This window comes from Heloderma suspectum, chromosome 2, assembly GCF_057233095.1.
Source record: "Heloderma suspectum isolate Gila_16-S chromosome 2, 16-S_ref, whole genome shotgun sequence".
Taxonomy (NCBI): domain Eukaryota; kingdom Metazoa; phylum Chordata; class Lepidosauria; order Squamata; family Helodermatidae; genus Heloderma; species Heloderma suspectum.
This window is the reverse complement of record NC_139459.1, coordinates 182,767,213-182,780,332: the sequence shown is the minus strand read 5'-3', so window position 1 is coordinate 182,780,332 and position 13,120 is coordinate 182,767,213. Positions and strand designations below refer to the sequence as shown.

Genomic DNA, 13,120 nt, shown 5'->3' with positions numbered 1-13,120 from the left:
GGGAAGCAGAAAGACAAAAGCAGCACTGAGAAAATATGCGAGGGTTACAGGCAGAAGACGTTGTTGTCTGGACCCCCATAAAATTCTGAGAATTAGGCTGGGTGATCACACAATAAAAGCCTCACCTGGAAGCACCCCATCTCTCTGAACACGAAACGTTCATTTAGCTATCATCGTGGTTAATAGCCATTGAGAAACCTCTCCTCCATGAATTTGTCTAATCCTTTAAAAAAAAGCAATTGGCTGTCACCACTACATTTTGTACTAATTATTTCCACAAATGTATTATGACACAATAAATTAGCTAATAACAACAATTCGATTAATTGTGCATTAATCAGTTCCATTAATTGTGCACGTTGCTTTGTCCTGAATGTATTGCAAATTGTCTTTGAAAGGGCTCTGTTTCTCTCCGCCATGGATAAGCTTGATGTATCTTCTTATCATGATTTAATTGGAATCTGCCTCCTCACACATTCAGATTAAATGACCCCATGGGGGATAGCCAGCTTATCACCTCACTGTTTGCCACCCATTGTTGGGTAAATGCTTGAAGCAATCAGAGGCAAAAGTCTACGCTAGCATTTGCACGTGCTGGTGAGCACAGGTGTGCCAAAACAACACTAGCCTCATCTTCCTCTGCTTCCTCCTCTATAGCTTCCTTTCTTCTCACTTCCAGGTTCTAATATTATAAGAGGGGGACACAAGCTGATCTCTGTCTACTATCTGGAGTCCAAACTGATTGTATAATGTATACTGCTGAATGTTTTCTTTTGTCTCTAGGCTAAAGGTGATGGGTGGTGGGTTGGTCTTGTTTTCTGGGGCCTTCTCACTAGCTAAGTGCACAAGCTCTTAAGTGATAGCAAAGTAAGCAAACCCATACAGGCTCCTAGCTTGCTTTCCATTGCAAAGTTATGATATAGTCATACACTCCTAACAGCACATTCTCATAGGGCCTTTCCAGATGAGCTTGGTTTCCCTAGCTGTAATCTACTATCCATAGAATTGTATCCTGTCTCCAAGTAATGGATTTAGGGGTAAATTACTTGCTGTAGTGCAGTATCGACTTGCTGTGGGAGATATGCATTCTCCCCCTGTATAAAACAAGCAAACACAGTACCAGTGTCTTGTGTCAGTTCCAGAGAGGGCAATCGGACAACCTGCAGAAACATAGAGAAAGGGTTGTTAAATGTCGAGGATATTCCTGTGAGGGCAAAGAGTGGCCTTGTTGTTCCTTTTTTAATTTAAAGGGGGCCGCCAAACATATACCCTCCCAATATTTCATAGATGGAAACAGGTGCATTCCTGTTTATATGTGGGTGTGGCTAGAGGCGGAGTTTGGAAGCCCCACGTGGCCTGGTGGACAGTGGTGGTAACTCCTGACTAAAGAGAAAAAAAGGGCGGAGGAGAAAGAAAATGGTTCATTAAATGGTCAGGGTATTCTAGGGTAGTGATGGTGATGAGATGTGGCTTTGGTATTTCCTACTTTTTACATTTAAAGGGTGTCACACAGACACCCTGTCTAATTTATTAAAAAGTAAGAAAAATATGAAAAGAAACCTGCAAAAGAAGAAACAACAAAGAGTCTTGTGGCACCTCTTAAAGACTAAGAAATCTTGTTATGGCATAAGCTTTCGTTCACTGACTGTTGCGTCTGATAAAGTGGGCTCTTGTCTATGAAAGCTTATGCCATATTAAGATTTCTTAGGGCGCAATCCTATGGCCACTAGTCAGCGGCTAGATGGCCATAGGATAGGTCAGTTCCTGGGAACCGATGTTGGAGCCCGTGCTCCGAGGTTGGTTCCCTGAGAACTGACCTCCGCCCCCTCCCACCCTGCCTCGTAGGCAGCGCAGAATGGTCCCGTGCTCCACACTTGGAAGAGGAGCATGGAGTGGTAAAAACAGGGCATTCCTGGGGGCGTGCTGGGGCGGGGAAGTCAGAAATCCAGTATGACTCATCCGTGTCATCCAGCTGCCGCTTCCCACCCTCCGCCTTCCCACAGCTAGACAGCTGAAATTGGCTGTCTAGCCACAAATGCAGGGCGGCTGAAGCACAGAAGGGACGATCCCCTCTACGCTTCTCCTGCCCTGCATTGGATAGGCAGTCGCCTTTGAGTTCGGAGGCAACCGCCTATCCCGGTAGGATTGTTCCCTTAGTCTTTAAGAGTTGCCACAATGCTCTTTGTTGTTTTTGTTGCAAGACACGGCCACAGCTACCATGCTGGAAACTGTAAAAGAAGGACTCAAAGGGGGTGTGTGTATGTTAGAAGCCCCCACCTCATGTGTTCTTTCGTCCTGTGGGGATGGTAATCCAAACTTCCCTAACAAGACCCATATAGGGAGGATGAGCTAGATGTAATGATTTTGGAGGCCTGTGAGCATAGCTCATAGGATGAAGACTGTCATAAAACAAACTTCTAAACTGCAGAGTCAAGCAACAGTTTACACAGCACTCCATGTAACCTTAGGGCATGTCCACAAATGACTAATTTCTAAGGAAGGGTTGCCTCTTGTTGGAAATAAGGACACATCTCTAAACTGAAAACTTTCACTACGCTTGAGTTGTGTGGCCTTGCTTAGGTACCGATGCATCTCATGTCCCCTTCATAGCCCACCTTGTGGGCTGACATAAAACAAGGATGGTGTGTGTGGTTTATATGTGTTTTTCCTTTTAAGATCATGTTAGACTCCTGGTCGTTCACAGCATATCTTAACATCTGCCTCTACGCCTTGCACCACTTCCCCTTTTGCCCGGTCTCTGATTGGAAGGGGGTGGGAGGCCATGCTCACACCCACACAGGATGTGGGGAAGCCGGTGGGAGGGCCTGCTCCTCAGGGTGTGCCTCTGGACTACTCCGCTGACCCGGGCACTGACAGCAGTAAGTACTGTACCAAGCGGGGTGCTGGGGGGCTCCACCTTGGCAAACTTCTGAAGCCTTTGGGTAGACTTAAGGGGGCAAAACATGATCGAGAGAAGGTTGGGTTGGGGGAAACAGACACTGTGCTTGAGGAATGGGAGGCCGTCTGAACTGCTGGAGAAATCTTTACAACCCCAAGCAATGACACAAGAGTTTTCAACTTCCTCTGGAGCTTGAGCAATTAATGTGGGCGCGCCTACTGACGGACGCTAGGCCCTGCGTTTTATTGAGAAGCTCCACTAGCAAAAGCTGATGGGAAGCAAACCAGAGGCCAAGGCTAGGAAAACAACATGGAACCTGTGTGGAACCGGGCAGAGCCTGAGATGGTCCATGGATGGGGTTTGTTGTTGATGTGTGTCTATGGGGTGTTCTGTTGGGTTAAGGGGGCAGTAGGACAGCTGTGAGTAACTATGAGCAACATCTTGTCACTGGTCTGTGGTATTCCAAACAGAGCTCTGCGACAGCTAGAAATACCCTCTGTCATTATGTATTTTTGCATATACATACATACATACATACACACCCCACCTAATAATTGAAGAGTGGCCTCATTTTGTCCTCGAAATAACTCTGTGTGTAGACTGGAGAGAGAATGTTTGGAGAGAGAATGTCACCCTTAGTGGGGATTCAACCCTGTGTCTCCCCGGTTGAAGTCCAGCACTCTAGCCAATACCTTGGCCTCTCCGTTCTTTGATTCCCAGCTCCCCATCTACTCTGTGCAAGGGCCAGAGCCCTCTTAGGATATGTACACATATCCTATATGTGACAACATATAGGGTTATATATGTGACAACATATAGGGTTAGGGACAACAGGGTTATCCCATTGTATCCTCACAAGGACCCTGCAAGGTTGATTAGGTTGAGAAATAGGCCTTACTCAAGGCCACGCTCCATAGCAGAATGGAGGTTTGAACCCAGATCTCTCCAGAATGTCCAAACCATTACACTCCTAGTAGAGTTGGTTTGTCTTTTCCAGTCACCCCACTCTTATTCACATGGTTTGATCTTCCCATTGCAGAGAGACATTATTTATAGTTCTCTGAAGTCAGATGCTCACCTGACAGTTTCCACAAGCCTACATTCTCCACCTGTACCTACTGAGCACAATATCTCTTTTCTACCCAGTGTGTGCATCTGTATTTAATTAAAACGTACCTTCAGTCTTTTAGCCTTGTGATACGTTCCATGGGGTTTTCTTGGCAAGAATACTGGAGTGGGTTGCCATTTCCTTCTCCATTTTCCTTCTCCGTCCCAAAGAAAAAGAAATGCAAGAAAGCCAAGTGGCTGTCTGATGAGGCTTTACAAGTAGCTCACGAAAGAAGGGAAGCGAAAAGCAAGGGAGAAAGGGGAAGATATACCCAACTGAATGCAGAGTTCCAGAGAATAGCAAGGAGAGACAAGAAGGCCTTCTTAAATGAACAATGCAAAGAAATCGAGGAAAACAACAGAATGGGAAAGACTAGAGATCTCTTCAAGAAAATCGGAGATCTCAAGGGAATGTTTTGTGCAAAGACGGGCATGATAAAGGACAAAGAAGGCAGGGACCTAACAGAAGCAGATGAGATTAAGAAGAGGTGGCAAGAATACACAGAAGAACTATACAGGAAAGATCTGAATGTCCCTGATAGCCATGATAGTGCGGTCACTGAACTTGAGTCGGACATCCTAGAGAGTGAAGTCAAGTGGGCCTTAGGAAGCATTAGTAACAACAAAGCTAGCGGAGATGACAGTATTCCAGCCGAGCTATTTAAAATCCTAAAAGATGATGCTGTTAAAGTGCTGCATTCAATATGCCAACAAATCTGGAACACTCAACAGTGGCCACAAGACTGGAAAAGGTCAGTTTACATTCCAATTCCAAAGAAGGGCAACGCCAAAGAGTGTTCAAACTACCGCACAATTGCACTCATTTCACATGCCAGCAAGGTGATGCTCAAAATCCTACAAGCTAGGCTTCAGCAGTATGCGAACCGAGAACTACCGGAAGTACAAGCTGGGTTTAGAAGAGGCAGAGGAACTAGAGATCAAATCGCCAACATTCGCTGCATCATGGAGAAAGCAAGAGAATTCCAGAAAAACGTCTATTTCTGCTTCATTGACTACGCTAAAGCCTTTGATTGTGTGGATCACAACAAACTGTGGCAAATTCTTAAAGTGATGGGAGTACCAGACCACCTTACCTGTCTCCTGAGAAACCTGTACGAGGGTCAAGAAGCAACAGTAAGAACCAGACATGGAACAACCGATTGGTTCAAAATTGGGAAAGGAGTACGACAAGGCTGCATATTGTCACCCTGCTTATTTAACTTATATGCAGAGTACATCATGAGAAATGCCGGGTTGGATGAATCAGAGGTCGGAATTAAGATTGCCGGGAGAATTATCAACAACCTCCGATATGCAGACGATACCACCCTAATGGCAGAAAGCGAAGAGGATCTCAAGAGCCTCTTGTTGAGGGTGAAAGAGGAGAGTGCAAAAGCTGGTTTGAAACTCAACATTAAAAAAACTAAGATCATGGCATCTGGCCCTATCACTTCCTGGCATATAGAAGGGGAAGAAATGGAAGCAGTGACAGATTTTACTTTCTTGGGCTCCAAGATCACCACAGACGGTGACTGTAGCCATGAAATTAAAAGACGCTTGCTCCTTGGGAGGAAAGCTATGGCAAACCTAGACAGCATAGTAAGAAGCAGAGACATCACCTTGCCGACAAAGGTCCGTCTAATCAAAGCTATGGTTTTCCCAGTAGTAATGTATGGCTGTGAGAGCTGGACTATAAGGAAGGCTGAGCGCCGAAGAATTGATGCTTTCGAACTGTGGTGCTGGAGAAGACTCTTACGAGTCCCCTGGACTGCAAGGAGGTCAAATCAGTCCATCCTAAAGGAAATCAACCCTGAGTGCTCATTGGAAGGACAGATAATGAAGCTGAAGCTCCAATATTTTGGCCACCTAATGCGAAGAGAAAACTCCCTGGAAAAGACCCTGATGCTGGGAAAGACTGAAGGCAAAAGGAGAAGGGGACGGCAGAGGATGAGATGGCTAGATAGCATCACCGATGCAATGAATATGAACTTGAGCACGCTCCGGGAGAGAGCGCAGGACAGGAAGGCCTGGCGTGCTATGGTCCATGGGGTCACGAAGAGTCGGACACGACTGAACAACAACAACAACAACAACCTTCAGTCTATACCTCTCTTGGTATTATGGAATAATAATAATAATAATAATATTAATGTTATTTTGCTTTGCTTACTCCACAGTAGGGTAGGTTGTAAGAGCACATGATGCCAATGCTCCAACATCTGCACTACCCCCTTCTTTTCCAGACACAACTCAAGGTGCTGACTATTGTGACCTCTCAAGTCTTAGTTGGTTTCAACCCAGCCTATCATACAGACTGCCTCCTCCTCTGCGCCCTGTTATGGTCTTTAAAATCCACTGAGGGTTGTAATGATACTCGGTTCCAAACTGTACAGGCACAGCTGTTCTCGGTGGTTGCCCCACCCCCACTATGAAACTCCTTCCCACTGGAGGCTTGGCAAAGTCCAAACCTGAGCACCTCTCACAACTTCATAAAACCTACCCGTTTGGGTTGGCCTTTTGGATTCAGGCCTAAATTGGGAAAGAGGTGGGGTATTTTCAGTGAATTTGACTAAATGTTTTGCTGTGTGCATGTGCTTTTCTTACCTGCCCCCAGCCTTCAAGTTAGGGCTGGTTCTGCATCTAAAATCAGTGAGTCAGTTGATACAACTTTGCCATGTATATTGATTTCAGAAATTCTGCAAAATGTAACTGTGGGAGCTTGATAACAGCATGGTGCTACCTTCCAGGAACACCTGCGGATGGGACAGGGCTTCTACAGTTAAGCTCCTTTGGCTCAGTGAAATGCTGGGTTGTGGCAGTGCAGCTAACTTGCTGTGATAGTGCAGTTCCCGACGGGGTGGGGCAGCCATCCTGCCTAGATCATAGGAACAGGCTGGCCATGTAAACTGTGACTGGTCTATAACCTTTCCTGAGTCAGGACCTGCTTTTCTCCCTAAAGAGCAATGTGGAGCCCTTTATTTATTCATGTAAATAGGTATATCCCACCCTATTCACATAGGTTTCAGGACCACTAACAAAAACCATTAAGGGCGCAATCCCCAGCCAGCATGGCTTGCGGGGGAAGTATGGGAGTTGTAGGATGTTTTTCTGTCTAAACAGGCTTAGGACTGTGCCCTAAAAGAATAAATGTATTTAATAGCAGTTATTGTTTAACTCAAACACCCTCTCATCTCTTTGTTTATTGAGAAGTTATTGTTCTTGTTTTTACAGGGGTGGGGAGTCTGGCCCTCCAGATGTTGTGGGTCCACAACTCCAATCATCCCAGACCATTGGCCTTGGCTGATGGAAGTTGTTGTCCAACATCTGGAGGGCCACAGATTCCCCACCCATCTTTAACAACAATTGTCTCTGCCTTTTCCATGTGTAGAAGTAGAATTCCAAGTAGAATGAGTACCTGAACCTCTTGAAGATCTAGTCTTGACTAGGGGTGTATGAGAATTTCATGTTTGTTCACAAAACGTGCAAGCATGCCCTATTTGAAACACTGAGTGTGAGCACGTGTCCACTAAAAATATTCGTAAATTGTTGGATACGTGCTCATGTTCGTCTTGTTCCCAATTCCCAGTTCGATTTGTGCAATTTTCTTAATTTGCAGAGATTACCTCTGTAGACCGAATCACCCTGCTTTACTCTATGGAGGAAACTTGTGCGAATCTCCCATTCAATTCCTGCTCAATTTGTGCAAGTTTCCTGTTCATGCAGAGCGAGCAGTGATCGCAAACAGAAATCAGGCATGAGATGGGTGGCGGCACAATGTTCGGAGAATGCTGGCGACACACTCTCTCTCCTTTTTATTTATATATATATATATACACACACACACACACACACACATACACGCACAAAAGTTCTGGTGCTGCAGACGTGATCCACCTTAGGTCAGGCCATCAGTAATGATCTGGGCAACTGGGAAATGTTTATTTTGAATTTCAGATATTTTAAGTTCTTTTCTAGGTCCACTGTGAAATCCGATGGAGATCCTTACTGCAAGTTCCATACCCAGGATGAGTGGAGGCTGTTTTTTTATTATGTAAAAACAAGCATACTTGTTTTCTGCTGACAGATGCTGGATGATACTCACCTGCCTCCTCCTGATCCCACTGGGGTTAAGCCCCCAATTTATTGCAATCTGGAGGAGATGAAACAACCAGCCACAATGCCTCCCAGCCCTCGCAGTCCCCCGCTGCAGGTGCTTGAAACCTGGGAACATCACATAGATTCCAGTTCCCTGCGCAGTTACTTCTACAAGCCAGCGACGGGCGAGAAGTCCTGGAAGCCACCACGGAGGGTCCTAGAGATGGTGAGGCTAGCAGCATTTTAGTGCACCTGTGCTAATCAGGGTGTGCAACGGCTAGTGCAGAGCCTTACCTCTGATCACTTCAAGCATTTACCCTGCAGTTGCTGGCAAACAGATAAGCCTATCACTGTCTGGTAATCCCTCATTGGTGTCAATTAAAGTGAAGGTGTGAGGAGGCAGATAACGAATGATAAATTTTGCAATGTGTACATTGTTTTGCTTCAGGGTTCTAGCCAGACTTTTCCATTATATTTCATTCCATTCTCCCTCTCCACCCATTTTTCCGCCCTACCCCAGCATTCAGCATTCCATAGCCACTGAACATGGTCAGTCCCCACTGGATCGTTTCTCAGTTCTTATCCCTAAAGCTTTTCTTATACTTCTGCAAACCTTGAGGTCCCCCTATCCTGATGATACCTCCCTCTTGTGTGTGGATGATGCTACTTTGGCTACACAAGGCTCCATGCTCGGAGAATGAGATCGCTGTTACTATCTAGGATAGTAAGGTAGATCAGGGTTGTCTATTGGCCAGAGAATCAGAGCACTTTCACAAGTAAAGGAATACATTGTCATCCCTAATGCAGCATTGGGTATGTATGGAATGGGTGAGCTGGTGAATGTTGTTAATATAGAATGTAATGTGGGAAATGATCATTTTTAAAGCAGGTGAGACTTCCTGGGAATGTGGTCATTAAAACCACAGGTGTAGAACCTCAGGCCCGGGGGCCAAATCCATCCCTCCAATGGTTTCCATCAAGCCTCCCAGGATTCATGAGATGGCCATACCCCCTCCTCTGGCCGCACCCCCTTTCCCCCAACCACCAGTCATTTGATGGTTTCCCGGTTTTATGTTTTTTTTCTCCCCCCGCCCCCACCTTCTAAAAGGTTGAGATACCTCTCCTAAGACTCCATGACTGACAGGAAGAGCTATAAGCTAAACTGTGCTGGTGTTTGGCCGTGCCCCCTTTGCTTCCAGCCTTGCCCACCTCTGAAATGCAGCCCCTGAGAGTTTCTCCAGAATGTAGTCTGGCCCACGGTATGAAAGAGATTCTGCACCCCTTATTTAAACAGAAATAATTTGCTGAGTGCACATTTTTATTTTCTTCCTGTTCCTGGGAACAGATGCAACTTCAGGATGCACATTACCAGCAGTGCTTGACTGCCTGGGGCGGGGTGGGGGCACAGAGCAACAGGGCAGTTGGTAGCCGTGGCTTATACAGCAACAGGCACTGGCTCCAATGCAGGCACAGCACCTTTGCCATGTCCCTCCTTGTTGGGCGCTGTTTGTTGGAAACAGAATGCTGGCACTTGGCCTGATCCAGAAGGGCCTGATTACCTCCACACACACCCCACCCCAGCTGCAGTGGCATCTAGGTTTTACATTGCGCACCACTTCACTGGCCATTGCTGCCAGCTGGGCTCTTTTCTTGCAGGCCTCAGAAATGGCAGGCGCATGTTTCTGAGAGTGCAAGAGGATTCACAGAGAGCCAGTGTAATGCGGTGGCTGGAGTGTTGGCCTTGGTTTCCAGAAATCTCTACTCAGCCTTTAAGCTCACAACCCTAGGCATGTTTAGGCAGAACAAAAGTCCTACAACTCCCAGCATTCCCCAGCCAGCACTCCTCTGGGAGTTGTAGGACTTTTTTCTGTCTAAACCTGCATAGGACTGTGCCTTAAGGCTGCAGTCTTATGCCCACTTACTTGGAAGTAAGCCCCCTTGAACTCAGTGGGGCTTATTTCTGAGGAGATAGGTATAGGATGGCACTGTATGTGACCTTGGGCCAGTTGCTCTCCCTGTCAGCCTAACCTACCATGCAGGGTTTTTGTGAGAGTAAAAGGAGGGGAAAGCTATGCACACCGTCTGGTGTATGCAGGCATGTATACACATGCCTATCAGTGTGTGGAGAAAGGCCTGCACCTCATTTTGGCGAGTATGCGAGACAGCTCAGAAACATGGGTTTACTTCCTGAGGTTTCCCACCCTCCCAATCCAGTACTGAGGAGGCTACTCAGCTACTGAGGGTTCTTGCTGACAGACACCAGCTGCTCTCTTCCTTCCCCGAGGCTGCCTCGAAACCCCATCACTCCCTGGCACCTGAATGTTTGGGCTGCCGGCCAGGTGCTGGGGAAATTCTGCAATAATTACTCCAATGAACCCTGTGTCCTGGCAAAGGGGAAGGAGCAAGCTTGCCAGCTAATCTCCAAGCCCATTCTCCCCCCTTCCCCACAGCCATGTGCCCCCTACCCGGAGGGCCTGTGCCTGAAGGTGTCATTGGCAGTGTCAGTAGCGAGGGGTCAGGCCACAGGAAAGCTGTGGGCTGCCAAGGCCCTTGGCGATGGGAGCCGAGGGTTGAAAGAAAGAGCAGGGGGGCGGTGTGGATTAAGACTCTGGGAATCCTTAAGAGCTGTGGGGGGTGGAGGGGAGGAACGGCAGCCTTCCTCTTGCCTGCCTCTTGTCCTGCTCTCTACATAGACGCTCCTCTTTTTCTCCCCTTTCTCTGTTCCCCCACTCCATTCCTGTGTGTCTCTTTCGTCAGAGCTTGGTACAGCCAGGGGGACGCGGCCCCTCAGCCCCAGCAGAGCCTGCTCTGGCTGAGCCCTTGGACAAAGCGGAAGAAGACGGCGTGAGGAGCGAGCACCCTGCTTGTCAGGGTCTCAGGACCAGGGACAGGAAGCTGGGCTACACCAAATCCATGGTGCTGCCAGAGACCCGGGTGCCCAAGGTGCGTCACGGGGGCAGCAGAGTGGGGGGGCATCGCAGGGGCCTTGGGGGAGAAGGAGAGGCATTTGCTGGATGCATTGCTGGGAGGACAGGTTGTGGCTCTGCGTCCGGAGCATGAGGAGGAGGAGGCGTGCGTGGGGGTGGGGAGTTGGGGGGGACAAGGGGTCTGGGAAGTCATCGGACACACACGAAGCGGTTGGGAAATCCTCTCTCGCTGTCTCTCCCCTTACAGGGAAGTCATCGCAGGAACCTTTCCCAACACAGCTGTGAGGCCTGGGTAGGGGAATACTCTGCCTCAGCACCTGCCAATGGTTCCCCCGCACACTGCCCTGACCTGCTGCATGTAAGTTTCAGCCTACTGAGAGGCGTGATGGTTACAGCAGCCTCCCCCAACCCGGTGGCCGACAGACGCGTTGTACCGAGATGCCCGTCACGCCCACCTAGCATGATGGGAGTCATAGGCCAACGCATCTGGAGGCTGCCAGGTTGGAGAAAGCCGGGTTAGAGTGCTGGACCTGGACCAGGGAAACTGCCACTCAGTGTGTACCCTTGTGGACCAGTCAGCTTTGCCTACTTCACAGGGTTGTTGTGAGGATAAAAGGGTGGGTTGCAGGGGCGAGCCATGTACGTCACCTTGAGCTTGGAGGAAAGGCTGGATAGAAATGCAGTTAAGTAAATAATATCCCTCCTCCTCCCATCCCATGATGGGCCCTCCATTCTCCATTCCTGGACAAGACCTAGTGCAAGGAGCTCTTGTGCCCCTGCACAGCACCCCACGCCCAGGTCTGCCATGCCAAGCAGGCAGTTCGCTCAGTTTGGGAGTGGGACTTCCCTGTGCTCTCCTTGCCTCGTTTGATTGAAGTCCAGAAGGCTGCCCAGGTAGAGGGCTGAGGAGGAAAAGAAAAGAAATGCAGGGCAAAGAAAAATGGAGAGGACAGCATGCTGCCCATGATGGGGCTGGAGAGTGAATGAAACCAGGAGGTTAACAGGGAGCAGAACACTGGCTTTGGGGAGAGGAAGGGTGTTGTGGGGGGAGATCCATAGGCATTTGAATGCCTTGGGCAAGGACTGGAGTTTATGCACCCTCCTTTGAGGGTGTGCATCCCAGGATGCTCCTGGCCTATTCCTAGCATCTGCCACCTCCCAATCTGTATGGTGCGTCCTCTTTCTTCCCCAGCTCGTCCAAGAGCTGATACCCCTTCCAATCTCCCCAAACTACCACTAGCTGCTTGTCCCATGCTGGCTGGGAATGGTGGGAGTTGGAGTCTAAGACATCCGGAGAGCACCAGGTTGGCGAAGGCTGCTCTGCATCCTCTTTCCAGGCGGCACATCCATCCATGTGGGGATGGACACTGCCTTGGTGATCCAGAGTTTGTGGCCAGTAAAAGGTCCGTAGAGAGCAAGGACTGTGGGGAGTGTAGCGCTCATCAGGAAAGATGGAGGACTTGCCCAAGATTGCTTGCTGATGCTGCTGCTTCACTGCAGGTGGTGGAGAAATCTGGACAGCTGAACAAAACCAAGATTGCAGAAGGAGGCCGGAAACTCAGGTACCCCAGCTTGGGTCCCAGTGGCAGGGCAGAACTCATGGAAAAGGGGTGTCTGGGCCTCCGTCCCTGGCTGTTCCTCCAGCCCTCCTTCTAACCTGGCTGGTTCCTCAGCTTCAGCTGTATAGCTTTTCACAGCTGAAGGGATTTTGACAAGCAATGTCCTGGCAATGAATGGACAAAGGGGCTAGGAGAGCCCGTTAGTGAATAATGGGCCTTTTTCAACTAGCATCACAGATCAGGGGCAATAAAATGGCAATGAGCCTGGGTTCTCTCCACAAGGGAGAGACACTTGGTAGGAGAGTGGAAGCAAACTCCTGGCAGAGTTTAGGCATTGCTAAATAAGACTGGTGTGTCTTACGATGGATAGACTCTTACAATGACAGACGCTTACAATGACAACTGAATGTATGGATGTGATTGGTACAACATGCCTCTGAACAGCATCTCAATGTCTTCAAAAAAGCAGAGTAGGGTTGATCTGGGACAGGGATAAGCAACCTGGTACCCTCCCAGTATTTTGGACTGCAATG

The 13,120-nt window shown here is 48.4% G+C and overlaps 1 protein-coding gene across 5 annotated transcripts in view; it reads left to right on the top strand.

Moving 5' to 3' along the window:
* ARHGAP9 (Rho GTPase activating protein 9) overlaps positions 1–13,120 on the top strand; it is a 51,561-nt gene that overhangs the window by 18,078 nt on the left and 20,363 nt on the right. For 3 of the 5 annotated variants that reach the window (XM_084836613.1, XM_084836616.1, XM_084836612.1), the window contains 4 exons: positions 8,091–8,327; positions 10,859–11,044; positions 11,276–11,386; positions 12,529–12,590. In XM_084836613.1, coding sequence (XP_084692739.1) covers positions 8,091–8,327; positions 10,859–11,044; positions 11,276–11,386; positions 12,529–12,590 — 596 coding nt within the window. The remainder of the gene's footprint in view (positions 1–8,090; positions 8,328–10,858; positions 11,045–11,275; positions 11,387–12,528; positions 12,591–13,120) is intronic. The other 2 variants (XM_084836614.1, XM_084836615.1) reach the window with 1 other exon arrangement.